This window comes from Microtus oregoni, unplaced genomic scaffold, assembly GCF_018167655.1.
Source record: "Microtus oregoni isolate MIOR12 unplaced genomic scaffold, Mior012 000009F_ref0000495, whole genome shotgun sequence".
Lineage (NCBI taxonomy): Eukaryota > Metazoa > Chordata > Mammalia > Rodentia > Cricetidae > Microtus > Microtus oregoni.
Genome location: NW_024543068.1, coordinates 23,103,035 through 23,123,505, shown reverse-complemented (window position 1 = coordinate 23,123,505; position 20,471 = coordinate 23,103,035). Strand labels below are relative to the sequence as shown.

Sequence of the window (20,471 nt, the reverse complement as noted above, 5' to 3'; positions counted from 1 at the left end):
AGACACGTGAATGTGGGGATGGTAAAAAGAAGACCACCAGCATCCCTTGATGGCTTCCTATTGCCATCTATTGTTTCCAGCACTTTTCGTGTGCGATAACCGTCCATAATTCTGTAGCACAAATACCGTCCCCACTTCACAAGGGAGTAAACCGGGGCACAAAGAGGGTTATCAGGTTTTGAGGACTGTCGTGCATAGCCAAGCTCACTCTGAATTCTGGAGCCCAGAGTGTTCCCCTAAAAAAATAGTTTCATGATTAAAAACAAATGGAAGACAAGTAAATATTTTTGGTTTTTTCCTCTTTTCAGATACTTCCTATAGCTCTTTTGGAAGGGTATAGTGTTTTAGACTTCAAACAAAAATAGTATTAAAATCAATCTACATAGTCTTAGCTTTTTGTTTGAAGCCAGGGAGGGCGTTGTGCACGCTAGAAAACTGCTGAGCTCCTGAGATATATTCCCAGCTCTAATCGTCTCTTCATGGGTTGATTGAGACGCGTTATGCATTGTTTATTGTCTTACTAGACTTGGACATTATGTATATTTATAGAGGTCATTACTTTTAGATTTGAATATAATTTAAATCTACCACAGCTACCTACATAAATATGCAACCCAAAGTTAGATTGGAGGAATGTACTAATAAGGCAAAGATGAGATATTAAACAATTTAGTGTCAGGTGGAGAGTCTCAAGCAGAGGCCCCATCCAGGCTCAGATGTACCCCCAATACCTGTGTGCGCACGCGCATGCATGTGCGTGTGCGTGTGTGCAGTGTTCCTTGTTGAGCTCAGGATACATAAAACAACAGAAGCCCATACTGACATGGCCTAGCTAAATTATGCTCCCAAAACTCGACCAAAAGTGCTTGTTTTATTTCATAGCTCCTTGCATAGCAGGTGGGCAGTCCCCTATCTAGGTCTGCAGGTTAGGGGACGCGGTGTTCCTTCCCGTAGTCTAAACAGTGAACCAAACGCAGTTTCAAACAACTCTTGCACCTTTTCTGTACTCATTTAAGATTATCTTTGTCTCTTTTGGAAGCAACGTGGAAACAAAGTAAGTCTTCTCAAAGCCTTTCCTCTTTCACTCCAATTCAGGCTTAGGCTTCACTTATTAAAGCTGTTACTTGTTTGTTAATGCTTAAGACGGTTTGTTTTAAAATGGCCCTGCAACTTCACTTCCTTTGAGAGGTTTGGCAAGAAGGATTTGTTTTAAATTTTTAATTGCATTCGTTCAGTAATCCAACGTCGGCCCAGAAAAATCGTAATGACGTGGAGACTTTCCTTGTTTTGTGGCAGGGCGCAGAGCCTGAGACGCCTCCGGGTCACCTGGAAAGGAGGGACCTCACTCTAACACCAGGCGACTGGCTGCCACGACGCAAAGTCGGGTTTTTTAATTTTTGTGCAACTGGAAACTCAGAGGGCTTGGGCGGCAACCGGGTCCAGCCCCGTCGCTGAGGAGCGAGCCAGCCTCAGATGACTCCAGACAGCGGGGCGTTGCGAGCCAGGCTCGGACCTCGGCAGCCCCCTCTCCCGAGCAGCGCCTCCCAAAGCCAGACGTCGCCGCCGAGTCCCCAGCCCCGGGCTCAGCCGCACCCCTTCGCCCCTTTCTCTGCCCTCCCCAGCCGCACACAGACAAGCACGTGAGCGGGGCAGCGCGTCCCAGCTGGGGCTCAGCTGACCGCCTGCCGATTGGCTGAGGGCAACGTGGGCTGGGGTGGGGCCTGGCCGCCTGCGTCGCTCGCCATTGGCTCTCGAGGAACCCGCCTCTGCTCAGGTGAGGCGGGTCCGCGGGCGCGCGCCTCCGTCGGGCTCGGCTGCGGAGGCGCGCGCCCTCCTGGGCTCCACTCCCCTCCCCTCGCCGCGCGCCCGAGCGCGCCTCCGCCCTTGCCCGCCCCCTGCCGCTGCCTCAGCGCCACAGTGCACAGAGCCTCCTCGTCTGAGGGGACGCGAGGACTGTCCTCGCTGCCGTCGTGGGCAGTGGCTGGCCAGGCCCTGACAAGCGAGCTCGAGGAGCGCCTGGGAGCCCGAGCCGGAGCCCGGCGAGCGCAGCTTGCAGCTCCCGCCTCGCCGTCCCGGGGGGGCGTCTCGCCTCGCACCCCGCCTCTGGACTTGCCCCTTTCTCTGCGCGTACGGACCGAGCCAGCGCTTAGGCCGTGAGCGAGCCCGGGGGCCGCCGGCGGGGGAAGGCACCGCGGGCACCGATTCGCCATGGAGGGCGCCGGCGGCGAGAACGAGAAGAAAAAGTAAGCCGGGCCGCCGCGTTCCCGGGGGCTGGCCTTTTTTGTCTCCGCTCCCCTCCCGTCCCCCCCCTCCCCAACCTCCCAGCCTCGCGCGCCGGGCTCCCCCGCGGTCCACGTCGCCATCTTGGCGCGGGGGGTGGGAGTCGCGGGCCCAGCGCTCGGCGGGGCTGGGGTCTCCGCCCCGGACGCCCGCCCCGCGCTGTCGCAGCCCAGCCTGCCCCGCGCGCCTATCCGGCCGAGCCGGCCAGGGCCGAGTACGCCCCTCTCGCTTCCGCGCCTTCCCGCCGCCCCTGTCCTCCGCGGTCGCCGCGATCAGCCGGTCCCGGGCGGACCCTGCGCGCGCTGCCAGCTTCTTGGGGTCGAGGCCGACCCGGGACTCCCACCCCCGAGCCGCCCGGGTGAGCCGCGGCCGCCGCCGCCGCCTTTGTACGCTAGGGAGTTGCTCCGGGGGCCCGAAGATGCTAACTTTCTAGTTTGCACGTGCGGCTCTCGTTGTGATCTGGGAAAACTTGCCGCCTCCGGAGTAACGGGAATTTGGGGAAACGGCGTCATTTTAAACAAGCTGCAGTTTTTACAAACTCGTGCCTTGCATCGCCTGACAGGAGAGGCCGGGCGTTGCTTGTGAATATGTATATGCCTCTTTCACTCCTGAAAACAGCTTACTGTTAGTTTTGGTTCTACTTAGGCCGGTAATTTAATGAGATGGCGGGGGGGGGGGGGCTGTATAATAAGAGCAAATGAAGCACATCAGTTACAATGTTGCAAATGTGTTGGAACACCTGAAAAGAATTGTATCAGGAAATGTATCTGAAGTGAGAAATTGTCCGTGAAAACTTGCTGTAAGTTTATGAAACATCTTGTGGTTGGAGTCTGAGGAGCACCTTCTAGAATGAAGAGTGCAGCTAGTGGTAGTAAGATCGACCCCTGCCGCCAGCACACAGTTCTGACTTCTTCGGGATTTTAACCTTGAGGAAATCAGTTTAAGGAGGTGAAGGTTTATAGTAAGAACTGTGGTTAGAAGACTGGCTTAATGTACTGCTAAATCCTTCCAGTCTTCAGGAAGAGATTAATTTCCCTTATCCATAGCAGCAGAAGAGAATTGATTCATCTTCTTGCTGTTCTGTGGGTCCCTTATCTTGGTCCTTACTCCATAGAAGGTTCACAGAAGGTTTGTATGCACCAAAGGAAGCACTTTGAAAATGTTTTAAAGTGAGCCAACAAGTCGAGACGAAGCACCACGAGTTACCAGAATTAGTTGCAATTAATTTTGCAGAAGTGACTACAATGATTTTGATGAAATGATGGGACTGCTATGCTCTAAACGTTCGGTAGCTGGCCTTATTAAGTGCTGAATTATTTAATACAATGCACAGTTATACACCCACTGGTTATATGCAATGTTATTTTTTTAATCAAAAATAATTTTATAGTGAATGAGTGAATTAGCTTTTGTGCATTGGGCAGTTCTAAATGGTTTTTCCCCAGACCCATCTGTTAATTAATTTTTTTCATTGGAGATGTTAGCTGCTTTAGATCAGATGGGATTATATTTCTTAATATAGAGATTCTTAATATCGCTAAAAGATAATAAACATATAAGTGATGGGTCACTCAGCAACTTTTAGTTGCTGTTTTTTAAAGATGTGCTTTTGAAATCATAATTTATTTGAAACATAATTGAAATATTGGGAGGTAAAAATTTTCTTTTTGCAATTTTTTCATCTTAAATGAGCCTCCCAAGTAAACTTGGGAGAAAGAATTTTGCTTTTTTAATAGAAGGTATTGAAAACCTAAACCTTGAATATTTGGAAGAAAACAGAACAGAAAAATGCATGATGGATTTAACAGTGGGTATGGGGTGTTGACTTCTTAGTTGTTGGGACTGCACTTGACTCACTTAGCATGCTTATTGGATTCTTAGATTTCAGAAAACACATCACACTCATTCTCTGTTTCAAACTCCAAGTAGTTACTGGCTCACTAAAGTAAAATCTCTAAGAAAAATATTTCTTAATTTCCTCTTTTAGCTTTGCTCACTTAAAATCAAACTCATTTAGCCATAGTTTTTCTTATTACAATTTAGCTTTCTCCCTTGTTTGAAGAATCAGCATTCTGAAGATTTAGAGGGTAGGGATAGATACCCACAAGTAGGAGTCCCAACCCTTTTTTTTTGTGATCACTGGCAAGTTAGCAAATATTTTTGGATTATATGTCCCCCCACCCCCAGGTGATAATACTACCCTTCTGGAATGAGGTAATGGATTTAAAGTATTTAGGCCAACATGGAATGGGAGTCTTTGTAACATTCTGTATACTTCAAAATATGTGTTAATTGTTACAGTTCAGACTTCTATAACCTTTAGACCGCTCCCTCTCTCTCTCTCTCTCTCTCTCTCTCTCTCTCTATATATATATATATATATATATATATGTGTGTGTGTGTGTGTGTATGTATGTATCTATACATATGTATATCTTCTGTGCTTTTATGTATTTTTTTCTCTATAGCTCAAAAACTGAAAAGACTGGTATTGAATTCAAAGGTTGAAATGGGATCTTTCCTGTTGAAGCAGTATCCCTGGGCCATGGCAACTATCATCAGTTGTTTCACTGAGCCTATGATATACTGTCATCACAATTCCTCTTCTGAGTGTTTCCTCCCTAAATAGGTCATTTTGAATTTACTCTGGGCTCTAGACATAACACATACTCTAGCCGTGCTGTTTATTTCAGCAAGAGAGACCCAAGGTAATGTAGCTTTAGGTTTTAGAACTGGTAACCTTTTTTTTTTTTCCTGTTCTGATGCGCTAGTTTTGAGTAGACAATTATAAATGCTGATATCTGTAGGAACTCAGTAGCAATAAGGTGCTTTGCTTAGCCTACCTCAATATTTACTACCATTGGCCTTTGTCTCAAGGCAAGGCTTTGAGTTTGTATTCGTCAGTTGCGTGCAGCTCATTTGTATGAAATGTGGGTTAATACACTCTCCCGTTTAGTGTTTACTGAGCTGACAGGGTATTTGGACATTCACTCCTGTTCACTCCTATAAGCACCTTGTACTACAGTCTAGAGAGTGCCCCAACTTTCTGTGGGTTAGCTTCTGTTGTCCTTGTGGCTCTGGTGTCCATGCTCAAGCTTTTAGATATTGTGCTTACATTCCAAGTTTTTGTATGTCAAGGATGGTGTATAGGAGGCTAAGGCAGATTAGTCTCTTGACTTTTTTATATATAAGAATTTAGAATAGTTTATGTTGTTTGGTTGTAAGATGTTATTCCCATACATGAATATTAAAGCTTTAGGTTAAACCTCTTAAAATAGTTTTTAAAAAGATGGGTATCTGAAGCACTGCATCACTTTTTTTTATCTAAGATTGTTAAAAAAGGTCCCTTTCCTCATCAGGAGAAAGTAATCCAAATATAGGTGTGGGGCTGAACTGCCTTCCTACCAAGAAACTGATTTTAACTCAGAAGGAAAAAGGTACTTTGTTTCAGTCCCCCACCCCCTTTGGGACTAGATAGCAACAGGTGGGTTTTATCTAGTTTTTTTGTTGCTTGTGGTATAGAAACTTAATATTTGCATGTTTTCTGCTTTATTCTGAAGGGTTTAAAAAGGAATTTAACCAGCCAATGTTGTCATTGCTCAGCGTTTTTTTGATAAAAGTGTAGTGACAATGTTTCAACTAACCATAGGTTTTAATTATAACAATTTTGTCTCCATCTCTTGAAGTGAAAAAAAAGAAATACTTGGTATGTGCATTGAATTTGATTTAACATTCATGCTTTCTCCAATAAAAATTAACAAACTCATCTGTTTGCTAGGCATAATCTTTTAGACAAATGTAGAGTTCAAAATTCTAAAGCAAATTTAAAGATATTACTCCAAGACAATCTCCCTGTTGCCTTTGAAGTGATTGTGTATGTTTTATTTAGTTCTTTAAAGACTTAACATAAAATATCCTATTCTAGCCATTATAAAATTTATCAATGGCAAATTTTGTCATATGACCAATTGTCTTGCAAAACTGAATCTATAGCCATTTTACAACTCCCAGCTTCCCACACTGGTGCCACCATTCTCTCTGAATCACTCTGAATGCTCTGAATGCGCATGAAACTAGAGTCATGTGGGTTTTGTCTTTCTGTGAATTTTATTTCTGATGATGTCTTTTCATTCACGTAGTGGTTTGTGCGCTGTTTCCCTTGAAGACTTTCTGTTTATAACTATGCTGCATTGTTTGTCCACTGACACTTGGATTACTTCTCCTTTGCCTCTGTTGTGTTGCTGAGAACATATATGCAAATATCTCATGAAGGTCCTGTTCCCAGTCAGTCTGTTAAATTATAAAACAGTAAATAAGTTTTTGAGGAACTTCCATACCTTTTCAATAGTAGTTTCTACCTTTTTAATATTCCTTTCAATAGTGCACAAACATTATTTCTCTAGTCCCTCCCTAGCACTTTGTAGGGTTTTTTTTTTTTGTCTGTTTTGTTTTTATGTTTCTTTCTGGAGAGGAGGCAGGACATTTGTTCTTTGTGGTGGTCATCCAAATAAATAAATCGAAGAGATTGTTTTTGGCTTGTGAATGGTCAGTAAACATGACACTACTTACAACAAAACAAAGCAAAATGTCAGAGCACAAAGAAAACTTTAAAGAATAATGTTAAATACTTTTAAAATGGGAGTGAAATTTTTCTAGTAGCTTGGAAAGAGTTGGTCTACTAGAGTTTTCTCAGAAAGGAATATTTAGTGTCAACTAGTGTAAACTTGTTCTTTTGAAGATAAAGCCTCCTTTAAGATAGTAATTGAAATGGTACCATTTTTATAAAACAAAATGTTCTCATTTAATTGTTCTGCTCATCTCCACTGTCGTTTATTAATGTTTTCCCATTAAATTCTTCTTGGTTAGAATACTTAATATAAAGATTATTTTAAGGTATCATGTTGAAATTTTATTTAATGGGGGAAAAGCTAGTGGTGGAACATAGCTTCTGTCTACTGTCCTTGGTTGATTAGAGCTATCATAATTAGACAAATCAAAAGTGTTCTTTAATGTTGCTGTTGTCACTGAGGAGTGACAAGTGTTCTCTATTTCTCCCTTTTTCCTAATAGTTTGTGAAGATATGTTTGTCCAGCTAAAAAACACTGGTAAAAGTAAGCAAAGTTTAAGGGTGGAAAATTGGAGTCTTAAAATAGTTTGATATGTTGTATGGGTCTTATAACAGTAGACACTAAACAAGTTCCTGTAAAGAGACCCCTTCTTTTATCCACTGTAAGATTGGGTATATTTTTCTATAGGCAAAATCTTAAATAGACTAGATTTGAAAAATATCTAATAGGAAATACTGTCATTCATGAGCCCTAAGTATTTGAATGAACAAATAAAATAGCTAATGAATAATTGAATGAGCAAAGAGAATGCAGAGGATTTTAAAGGGTGCTTTTTTTCTTTTTTGAAGTCTTTCTATATCCCTTGATTATTTTTTCATAGGAACCTTTCTTATGATTTGTAATCCTCATGCCACTTTTTCAATCTTGAATTTTAATTTTCTCTCACCTTTTTGATACTGTTTCTATTTATTAAAACCAGACTAAAGAACATATTTTGTTAATAAACATAGATGTGTATTATGTCCAAGGCCTAGGAAGTAAGTTTTAAAGTATGTTAAAAATGTCTCTCTGTTCTCTGTGTTCTGAGTAAAGAAGGCATCTGTGTGTGGTTGAGGACTGTCTTCCAGGTAAACATGTGGAACGTAGTCACTCTCGTTTCATTGTTAGCAGACATTTGTTATGTGTGGTACACCTCCATCTCAAGTGGATAAGTGCATATTCTCTGGATCCTGACTGCCAAGGATTCCATTTTGTGCCACTGAGTGATATTTAACTTCCCATGCCTCTTTTTGCCATATTACAAGCATTAAACATATATAGCCTTATGAAAATATGATACATAATAAATAGAATATTAGTGATTGTTATTAACTGTGCAAGTATTTTGCTGATGGAATACAATGACTAAAATAAAATTGCTCTTTTAAAAAATTCATCTATGGGTCATCTATAGGACAACTTTAGTGTTACAGGCTTAAAATTAACAGGCTGCTATTGGATTCTGTTTACTGCCATCAAGAAGGCAATCAATTCAGTTCTGCTATAGTAAACAAAGAACATTCCAGAATGTCTTGAAGAATTTGGGTAAGACTTCAGATCTGGCCTTTAGGTTTTTATGACCAGACTATAATGCAAACCTTCTCAGAGAACATTTTGAACGTTTTTTCTTTAAAAAAAAAAATTACATGATTACTATCTATTCGTTTTCATTGTAATTATATAAATATAGAATTATAGAGTAGAAGAAAAACTGAAAATTCCCTTCATTACTACCAGTACTACCAGCTTGATGAAGCAATTGCCCCTAAAGTTCAGTGTGTCTCTGGGTTAGGGTTAAAAAAAAAATACGTTCAATGTGTCTCTGATAGATCATTTTAATTCACATAATTCCCTATTTACATAACTTAAAATATTTGTTCTGCCCAGCTTTTTATATGTATTCCTTCATTTAATCTTTTTTCCTTTAATACTATATCTTAACTATCTTTCATTACTAGTTATAAGAACTACTTTATTCCTTTTAACTACCATAATATTTAGTTAGCATGGATGTACCATTATTGTTTTGCTGTTATGAACAAGACATAGTGAACAACCCCAAATTTAAATATATAATCTTAAAATGCTTGTTCAAAATCATAGCAAAATATAGTGAAATAGCTAAAAAGTATATAGAAAATATGCTTGTAATTTTGTCACTTAAATATTACCGTTAACACTTAATATTTGTCTCATGTATATTTATGTGTGTATACACAAATGCGGTATGCTATTGTATTTATATATGTGTACATGTGAAAGCCAACCTCCAGAGTCATAGCTCAGGAACTATGAGGCAGGATCTTCTACTTGGGACCTGGGGCTCACAGATTAGGCTAGGCTGGATGTTCAATGAGCTCCAGGGACCTGCCCATCTCTGCCTCCCCAACACTGGGGTTACAAGTATGCAATACCAAGCAAGCCTGACTCTTCTGGGGAGTGAACTTGGGTCTTTATGCTTATATTTCAAGCACTTTACTGACTGAACCATTTCCCCAGCCCTCTCCAATCTCTTTTTTTTCTTTAAAGATTTCATTAGCTAAAATTATGCTATTTGATATACGTTCATATCCTTTTTCACTTTTGTTAGCATTTCCTGTTTATGTTGTAGTGTAGGTATGCTATAGAGGTGGTATTTCTTATGAGTTAAAGCCCTCCATTTAAGAGTGTCTGGGTTTATGCAGGGTGGTGTGCACACCTGTCCTAGCACTCAGGAGGAAGAGGCAGGCAGTTCTCTGGGAGCTACCCTAGTCTACATAGGACAGCCAGAGCTATAGAGAGAGGCCCTGTCTCAAAAAAAGCAAAATAAAACAAAAAGAATGCCTAAGTTTAAAACTCAGTTTTATTACTAACTAGCTGGTGTGACCTAATAGTGGTATGATAGTTTGCTGTTATTTTGGTATTAGGAGTAGTTGCCTTGTGTTAGACATTGTTTCTAGATTGTGTTACTATTAACTGATTAAATGTAATTGTAATTCATAACTAGGACTGCAAAGACTAAATTGACTTGAGGTAATCCCATAATCATTTCTTCCTTTAATTTTAGGTCTTTGAGATGACTATAAATTTATTTACAGGATAGAAAGACTTTGACTTAGAGTTATGAAAAAGTTGAGAATAAAATTATTTACCAAAAACTATTTAAAAATTGGAAGTGGTGGTGCAAGCCTATATAGTCCAGCACTCTGGAAGCTGAGGCAAGAGGATTGCCAAGTCTTGAGGCTAGCCTGGGCTATATAGTGGCCTTGTCTCAGGAAATCAAAACATGAAATATATAAAAAAAATGTTTAGTAGAGACTAACATATCATCATCATTATCCTAAAGCATATACAATCTTTAATAGTTTTTACCTTTTACCCCCAAAAATTAATATTCAGTATTTGATCCACTGAATTTTCTCTCTTCTTGAGTAAATATACAATTTTGAAGTTATCTTTTTAAAAGCACATGTGCTTTTAAATGGTGCAAATAAATATCATTTAATATTTAATATGAGATTATACTCTTAATTTTGAGCTTTCAAACCATACAGCATATTTAATGTTGAAGTTTTACTTTGAAGCATAATTGACCTTTAGCTAGAGATCAGTTCATTTCTATCAATGAGTAAACATAATCCACAGTGAATAAAGCTTTAAACTCTATTGGAGTCTGTTTTCTTAAGATCTATTAAATGTGTATAGTAACATAAATCTTTTGAATGCCTTTGGAGTGCGGTATTTCTACTCGGGAACATTAGTTACATGTATCTAAAGACAAAGATGATGGCACATGACCTCAGCAACTGCTGAAGTGTAACATTTCTTCTGTTTTGATTGATTGTCTATCACCGCTAAGTCCACAAGCTGTTCCCAGCCTGGAGTTCTTGCATACTGCTGGACCTTACTTAAGTTCTCTTCCTTCCTAACTTCCCTACAAAATTTACTTAAGCCCTGATAAGGGTAACAAATAATAGCAAGGCTAGCACTACCGCCTCCTCCTATATTCATAGCAGATATTAGCATTACTTTCTCCCAGTGGTCTCATGGCTGGTTTCAGGATTTTGTTCAGTAAACTGTGCTAGCATTTAAGCCAGTCATGGGGGTGACTATACTTATTTGTCACCCTAGCCATACTTTGGTATTAAAATTAATATTTTAAAAAAAGCCTTTGGGCTAGGCAGATAACTTAGTCAGTACTCTTTGTAGAGAATTTGAATTTAATTCCCAGAACCCCTGTTTAAAAAGCTGGCTATGGCCAGGCGGTGGTGGCGCACGCCTTTAATCCCAGCACTCGGGAGGCAGAGGCAGGAGGATCTCTGTGAGTTCGAGGCCAGCCTGGTCTACAAGAGCTAGTTCCAGGACAGGAACCAAAAAGCTACGGAGAAACCCTGTCTCGAAAATCAAAAAATAAATTAATTAATTAAATTAAATAAAAAAAATAAAAAGCTGGCTATGATATATAGCACATACTTGTAGTCGCAGCATTTGTGAAACAGAGATAGGAAGGCCCTTGATATTTGCTGGGCCAGCCAGTCTAGCCTACTTGGTGAGTTCCAGGTCAGTGAGAGGCCACATCTCAAAGAAAAAAGTTGGATGGTATTTGGGGAACTACATGAGTTTAATCTCTGGCCTCTACACACATGTCTACTCCCATACATGTGCACCTACACACAGACAGAGAAAACTCTGGACATTAGGTACAGGTATATTATAATAAGACATAAAGTTGGGGTTTGATTATTCCCTTTGACATTTAAGTAGGAATTCTCTGGATATATTCAAAATCACTTGATTTAGTTAACCCATTTTAAAGATATTTAATGAAACTTAAAAGGTTTTGGTGGATAGAAAAGATTTGAGAACAATACAAATACACAGAAATTATGGTTATTTCACTACTGAAAGACCCTTGTTCACGTGTGTACATATATGAGTTTAAAATGTAGGATAAGAGTGTGTCTGTTGTTTCAGTCTACTTTAAAAAAATCTGTATTTTTTTTTCAGTCTTAAAACTGGAGAAGATTTTAGAATTGTGTAGGAATGGTGGGGGTTAAACACGATAATAGGTTGAGTATGTAGCCAAGTATATGGCTCTCACTTTTCTTTTGATATTTGATATAGTCTGCTTATCGTTGTCACCTTTATAGCAAAGCTAATTCTAAAAAAAAAAAAAAAGACAAAAACATCACAACGGTAGATGCTTCCTAAAACCGTAGCTAGGATGTAATTTACAGGGGATTATTGAAGGTTAACTAAAAATGTTTGCTTTGATGTGTATAGTAAACAAATACTGCCAATAAATAGTGTTGTTTGAAAGGCTAGATGAATGTCATTACATTGTATGAATGTCCTTATATTCCCCTGTTTGACATATTTAGAGTAAATCTAAAGTTCCCTGTTATTAACAGAGGTAGGATTAATAATAGCCTTTAATTTACATTTCTTAACTCTAAGAAGTGGAATTACTGGATCAAAAACATGTCATTTTATAATAGTTCCAGTTGCACTATTTACCTCTGAGAAAGTTTGAACTAGTTTACACTTTCCCCAGAATGCCATTTTCTTTCTTTACTTTTTTTTTTGATGTGTGTTTTGTCTGTATATATGTTAAGTATACCATGTATGTACAGTGTCCACAGGGGTCAGAAAAGGGCATTGCATCCCCTAGAACAGGAGTTACAGATGGTTGTGAGCTGCCATATGGGTGTTAGGAGTCCAACCCAGGCCCTCTCTCAGAGCATTGACTGTTCTTAACGGTGAAACCCATCTCTCTAGCTTTAAGAATGCCATTTTCACGAACTTTATCATCTTTAATATTAAATTTGAAATCTTAGCAGTATTTTTATTTAATTGATGAAATGCAGCTGGGGCTAATGTAAGTTGTAGCTCAACGCAGCTTAGCTTTGGTTTAAGAAACAGTTAAATTGAGAATCTCAAATTCTGAGTCTTCAGAATGTAATCCCTGGCTTTATCTAATTGTTACTTGGCATGTGTACTTCTCTATTTGCATGTTAGTGTCACTCTGCCCTTCACAGACTGCTTATGTAGAATTAAAGAATGTAGCATTCTCACATCTACATGCATATAGTTTGTGATTTAAAAAAAATGAAAAGACTCCTTCTCTAGTGTTTGAATATCAGATTCTTGGAAGAATGCCAGTTTGCCCTGCTTGAGTTATTCATTATTAACTGTGTGAATGGGATTTTCTGACTACATGAGTCAAGTGTCTCAGTGTAGGTTTTTGGTTGTCTGTAAGATTATTATCACTTCATACATAGGGCAAAACTGTGACCAGTACTGGCATTGCAAAAATGGGCTGTGGTTTTTTGTCGCAAATAGCGTCTGTCAAGCATAGTATTCTGCAGCTGGTTTTTTAAATATTTTTTTCTTATGATTAGCAGACTTATCAAGCCTTTACTGCTATTCCATCTTCTTAGGAAATAAAGTGGCAATGGCATACAGTGCTTCGTCTCTCTCGGGTTTCACTCTTTTGAACTTTGACGATTCTGTTTAAAATTATTAAGCTTTTTTTCCCCCCAAATCCCAAAAGAATGAGGTTCTTTGAGCCAAATTAAGATGAACTGTAACCACGGTAAAGTATTCATTTCCCATAAATATCTAGGTTTTGTGTATTAAATGAAGATTTGTTTTGTTATGTAATATATCCTAAATATTTTCCATAGTGATAAAAATAAGGAGGGAAGTTCTTAGTGGATTTTTGGCTGTTAGAGGGCAGGAACTTAAGAAAGATATTTCCATATTGTTTTAGTATCAAGAATCCCATCAAATAGCTTTTAAACTTAATAGTAAAGTTGGAAATTGCCTGTCTTTATAGATAACACAATTACAATAGTATTTTAAATGAATTCTTAAAGTCCGTCTCCACTAAGAATGGAGTAAGAGATACTACCTTGTTAAATATGAATAAGTTGTGTGTTTTTATTTTTCTTTAGGGACTGGAGAGATGACTCAGCAGTTAAGAGTGATTTGCTTCTCTTTCAGAAGATCTGAGTTCAGTTCCCAGCATTCACATTACCGGCACTCACGTCACCTATAACTCAAGCTCCAGGGATTCTGACATCCTATTTTGGCCTCCACAAGCACCTAAACACAAACACATGTGCACACACAAACACACATATCTTTAAACAAATGTTTTCTATAGCTGTTGATCACAAAACTAGCATTGAACTACTAAGGCCTGTAATTAGCTGTGTAATTACTCATATATTACAGATATTTGTGTATCAGATTCATTGATAAACTAAGTTAATAATTAAACTAATAATTTTGGTGGCTCAGGCCACAATGGAATAATTTTGATATAGTTATTTTTACTATACTGTGTTCTTTTTAGCACAGTTTGATTTTTAAGCTTAAGTGTCTTGAAACATAATGACCTGGATTTAGATTTTTGACATTATTTTTCTTTTTTTTTCTTTTTTTTTTTTTTTTTGGTTTTTCGAGACAGGGTTTCTTTGGAGCCTGTCCTGGAACTAACTCTTGTAGACCAGGCTGGTCTCGAACTCACAGAGATCCGCCTGCCTCTGCCTCCCGAGTGCTGGGATTAAAGGCGTGCGCCACCATCGCCCGGCACATTATTTTTCAAGATTTTTCAAAATATATTTGTCAGGTCTAAGCATTGTCAATAGTCATATTTACTAATTTGTTGACTCTATTATTAGAATTTTCTTAGAGACATTAAAAGCTTTCTAATATGACGAGTCTCATTTTTGGAAGCTGTTACTATGAAGTTTATTCCCATATTTGTCAATTCTGATGAATGTTCAGTTTTCTTCTCTAAGAAAAATGATCCTTGTGAATTTTTGATACATGCCCAGGACCCTGAGTCTAAGTATACTTTATTTTAAAAAATGTGTAATCTTGAGCTGACTGTAGTGGTGCATGACTGTAATCCAAGCACTGAGGAGGCTGAGCTGGGAGAATTTCAAGTTCAAGTGACCCTATCTCAAAAGTATGGGCATGGGGGTGGGGATCCCAGATTAACCTGGGCTAGAGCATGGAACTGTCTCAAAGTCTCTGGATGGATGTTGGTGGTCATGTCTTTAATCCCAGAATTTGGGAGGCTAAGGATTGCCACCAGTTCAAGGCTACTTTGGGCTGCAGAGTCTATGTCAGGTCATCCTTATGAGATCATGTCTTAAATAAACAAAGTAGCCTTTTTAGTAAATGATACTAGTCAGATCACCTCAAATAGACTTAAGGCAGGGATATAAAACTATGTAGAAATCGGGCTGGAGAGATGGCTCAGTGTTGGAGGAAGGCCACTAGTTAGTTTCCAGCTGCTTAGTCCCGAAATAATCACACAGAAACTATATTATTTAAATTACTGCTTGGCCTATTAGCTCTAACTTCTTATTGGCTAACTCTTACAGATTAATTTAACCCATTTCTACTAATCTGTGTATCACCATATGGCTGTAGCTTATTGGCTAAAGTTCTGGTGTCTGTCTCCTGCAGGGCTACATGGCTTCTCCTCCTCTCGACTCCTCCTTTCATCCAGCATTCAGCTCAGTCTTCTGTGCCTAGCTAAGCTCCGTCCTACAGATCCAAAGCAGTCCCTTTATTAATCAGTGGTATTCACAGTTTACAGAGGAGGAATCCCACATCAGCTCAGCAGTGAAGAGCATTGACTGCTCTTCTAGAGGACCTGGGATTGATTGCCACTGCCTACATAGTGGCTCACAGCCATCTGTAACTCCAATTCCAGGGGATCTGACACCTTCTCATCTCTTCAGGCACTAGGCATGCATGTATACATGCAGGCAAAATATCCATGCACATAAAATAAAAAATAGGGATTATTTATAATCCAGAATATACTTAATTGCCACCAAAATGAAAGCAGTTTTGCAATTCTCATAAAATTCACCTTTAACACTGCTTTAACTTCTTTGAATGAAGTCCTGACATGTTGGAATTTCCACTATTCTCTGAAGTCGCATAGGTCATCAGATCTGTCTTTTAAATGTCTGAAGGTAACTCTTGTGTTCCTTATTGATAAAGGACGGGGGGAGTCATCTAATTTTTTTTTTGATCTTTTAACTTAAAAAATTACATATTAAGTATCAGAAATGTAGAAAGGTATAGACCACTTTACCAGTGGCGGCATCTGTTTTTCACAGGGAATCTGAGACTACTACATTTGATAATGTTACCATTTTCACAGTCAAGGAAATGAGATTAGAGGGTTATTACTCAGAAAATTTACTAACATTGGTTGGGAACAATTAGTGTAGATGGTGAGGAGAGACTCTTGTATTATAAGAACTTCTTTGTCGTCATTTATAACATCTTCATCATGGTTAACTTTTAGAACTAAAATGGGAAACAGGTGGTGGTTGCACACGCCTTTAATTCCAGTACTCAGGAGACAGAGGCAGGTGGATCTCTGTGAGTTTGATGCCAGCCTGGTCTATAAGAGCTAGTTCCAGGACAGCTAGGGCTGTTACACAGAGAAACCTTGTCTCGAAAAACCAAAAAGCGGGGGAGGTCTTCAAGGCATGATTTCTGTGTGTATACTTTTAACATCGTTATATTCAAAGAAATTTTAAAGGACATACCTTTTGGATATATACACAAAGTTTAGTTTCTTTTATCTGTATTTGAATCCATTACTGTGTCATAGTATATAATCAAATAAATTGAAAGAAACTGTTTGCTCTCTGTATCCTTGGGTGCTGTATCTAGAGATTCAGCCAACTAGGGATTGAAACATTTGGGTGGAAAATAGCATTTCTACTGAACAACACAGAATTGGTCATCCTACAGTGGCGCAATTAGTTAAATAGATTTATATACCTACTAGTGGGTATTGTAAATCATCTAGAGAATGTTAACATTTTATATGAGGCAGGAAATTCTGCAGATTTGGTATCTTTAATATGGAGGTGGAAGGGGTTTTTGGAAGCAATTCCTTAGACTAATAGAAGGATGACTTATGCAAGGCGGTGCTGTTTGCACTATGTAGCCTTGGGTGCACATCTATAGATTCAACCAGCCAGGAATTTAAACACTAGGGGACAGATAGCATCTCTACTGAGCTCCCACTGTTCAGTGGGGAGTAGCTGGAGAACCGTTAACACAGCTGTTACCAATGGGCCACTAACTCTTAGACAGTCGCAGCCTTCATAAAAGTGTTTAAAGGTGTTTTTTTTTGTTGTTGTTGTTAATTTAAATCTTCGTGTGTAAAGCCCTTTCTTCCATCCCCAACAACACACACACACACACACACACACACACACGAGTTTCAAAGAATGGGGGGAGGAACCCACAAAGTTATTTATTTGAGGCCATGCGGTAGTGGCTCACTCCTTTATTCCCAGCACTTGGGAGGCAGAGGCAGGTGAATCTCAGTGAATTTGAGACCAGCTTGGTCTACAAAGCGTGTTCCAGGATATCCAGGACTGTTACATAGAGAAACCCTATCCCCCCCCCCAAAAAATTATGTATTTTACTGCCTTTGAACCCTACTTATAAAATAATACTGCCTCATATATTTTATCAAATACACATACATTCTTAACTGTTTTTATCATTGAGTGTTTTTGTAGTGTATTTCCAGCAATTAAATTTTACACTACATAGTATTTTATATTTAGTTGCCATAGTAAAAAGTATTTTGTCATTTTTCAAAAATTAATGGTCTATCTTTGTTCAATTTGCTATTAAACTGGTTCTCAGCAAGTAACTATCTTACTTAGTTAATAACCACCTTTTTAGTTTTATGCCTGTTGAAATTTGATTTGTTAGATTATCTTTTTTAGGTTCTTGCTAAATAGTGACACAAAATACCTCTTGATCCATAGTTATTGAATCACTCAACAAATCTTTGATCCCTGGTTTACTTATCCCCTGGAACTAGAGTTACAGATGGTTAGTTAGCTCCTTTGTGAGGTCTTTGGAATTGAACAGCTCTCAACCACTGAGCCATCTCACTAGCCCAAGAGATCAGATTTTTAACGTGAATCACAATCCCCTGAAGGAATTCTTTTAAAAGATTTCTGGACCTTACTCCTCAGTCTCCAGTACAGGAAGTCTGGCCAGTGATTGACCTTTGGCATATATAACTTATTTTTCTTTTATTCAAATAGTTCTGAAAGATTTAATTTCAAATAATACAATATATTCAAGATCTTAAAATTATATTACTAAATTTCTAGTCTGTCTGGAAAGATGAGAAAGGTTAAGTTACTACTTAATTGAGTATTTTTCAGAAAGGGTCTTACTATGTCACCTGACTGACTTTCCAACTTTGGACTCAAATGATTCATATAACTAGAGAAGTATTCTATTATGTCTCACTCTTTCCCTTCATAGGATTTATTTTGTTATTTTTAATTGTCTGTGTGTGCATGTAGGTATAGCTATATGTGAATGATATTGCCCTTGGAAGTCACAGGCTTTTGATCCTCTGGAAGTACAGCTCTTAACTGCTGAGTCATCTTTCTAGCCTTCTTTTTACTTTGTGGCAGTGGAAGAGGAGACAAAGAATAAACTCAGCCAGCACCCCCTCTTTGTCTGTTTTTGAGACAGGGTCTCACTGTGTACCCTTGGCTGGCCGGGGACTTGCAGTGCCTCAAACTCACAGAGATCCACCTACCTCTGCCTTGACAGTGTGTGATTAAAGAAAGGCATGTACCACCATACCCAACGAAGGTTTCATTTTTAAGTTTATTGATTAGAATTTAGTGCCAAAACTATAATTTGTACCTGTGTTTGCTAGGTTTTCCCATTTATGTTTTTTTATTAAATGTTATTAGGTTGAGATATTCTAGTTTCATTAACAGATGAAAATAGTCTGTTAATAAAAATACTCTTAAAAACAAATATAAAATACTTGTTTAAGAGTAACCTGTATCCCTTTTTTAAAGTGAAAAATTGATATGGAATCAATATACTGAACACTAGCAACACTTTTGGGAAAAGATTGTAGAAAACAAAATCCAGTCATGTTTCTGGCTGGGTTTAGGAGGTGTACTTATAAGATAATAAAAATTTCAGGGCTAGGGAAATTACTTAGTGAGTAGCACCACTGTGGTGTAGTTAAGAGCAGAGTGGCCAGTATGGTGGCACACACCTTTAATCCCAGCATTTGGGAGGCAGAGGCAGGCGGATCTGTGAGTTGCAAGTCAACCTGGTCTACAGAGTGAGTTCCAGGACACTCAGGGATATATAGGGAGACCCTGTCTCAAAAAAAGAAAAGAGACAAAGCAGAGTAAAGAAGGAGGGAACTAAGGTAGGTGGAAAGTGAAATCAGAGGCGATGGAACAAATCATGGGGCACACAGGGCTGCTATATAGACTTTGATTTTTATTAAGGGCCAAACAATTTTAAGCAAAGGAGTTTATGACTTTACTGTTAGAAGAATTATTCTGGTAACTCTTGTATGAAAAAAAAAAGACAAAGTCAGTAGAAAAGGAAATGAAAGACTTTAAGGTTTATCAGTAGATGATCCCAGTGAATCCCAGACAAAAACGCTTTGTTCCTAATACTGACTTTGTTGCACTGGACTTCCAGGCGTGGTGGCATATGCCTGTCATTCCAGCACTAAGGAGATGGAAGCTTGAAGGGTCAGTAGTTCAGGGCCAGCCTGAGTGACAGGAGATCCTCTCTCTCTCTCTCTCTCTCTCTCTCTCTCTCTCTCTCTCTCTCTCTCACACACACACACACAGACACACTCACACACACACAAAGCTGTAAGATCATAGGAGCACTGACAGAGCACAAATTTCGAGATATTTAAAAGGAATGTTGAAGAGGCAGTTAGTTCTTTGCTTGAAATCAAAGTCAAATTTGTGCATATTTGTGCACAAAACACAGAAGTTTTCTTCTGGAAGAAGCTTCAGTGTTATGAAGAATATGAATGAAGATACCCAAATAACTAGAGGTCAACAAGGGAGAAGCAATTTGGGAAAATACTAAACTAAAAACAAAACAGACAACATGATGTTTGAATTGAATCTTGAAAGTTTCTCACATAAATTTCCCCAGTCATGTGTTGGTTAGAAAGGGGATCCAGGCAGAGGGTAGAGAGAGCAAGCCCAAAGAGATGAGATGAGGCACTTTTCAGTAACTGTTTGAGTGCTGAGAATTGTATAGCAAGCAGTTAAACAAATAGGGAGTTAGAAAAGGTGTGTTTTTTAAAATAATTTAGACTTTAAACAGGATATAATATATTTTTTCTTTGTTTTAAAGAATCCTTGCCATGGTACTTTGAGTGCAAAATTATGACAAAAATTGGTTGGTTACTCCCAAATAAATATATATTTTTTGAAATAAAAAATTATCTCTGCCTCAGATCTAGTACTGAGTCAGAATTTATAAAGATGGGGAAAGGGTAGTTGAAATTTATATCATCTCCCAAGTGATTGATGGTATAGCTAGACAAGCATTTGGGAATATTGTATTAAATCACCTTAATAAACCTTTATCACTATATAGTCTTAGTCCCTAAGCACAGTCCTAATACTGGCATCTTTCTATCTATCTATCTATCTATCTATCTATCTCGAGCGATGGAATAATAGATTTATATAGTAAGTAGAATAATAGATTTATATAATAAGATTCTGTAGTATA

At 38.8% G+C, this 20,471-nt stretch overlaps 1 protein-coding gene across 3 annotated transcripts in view; it reads left to right on the top strand.

The window, feature by feature from the left end:
- Positions 1-1,883: 1,883 nt before the first annotated feature.
- Hif1a (hypoxia inducible factor 1 subunit alpha) overlaps positions 1,884-20,471 on the top strand; it is a 44,450-nt gene continuing 25,862 nt past the window's right edge. For 2 of the 3 annotated variants that reach the window (XM_041658198.1, XM_041658197.1), the window contains exon 1: positions 1,884-2,243. In XM_041658198.1, the coding sequence (XP_041514132.1) occupies positions 2,209-2,243 (35 nt within the window). In that variant the 5' untranslated portion in view covers positions 1,884-2,208. Of the gene's footprint in view, positions 2,244-2,572; positions 2,639-20,471 lie in introns of those variants that run through there. The other variant, XM_041658200.1, reaches the window with a different exon arrangement.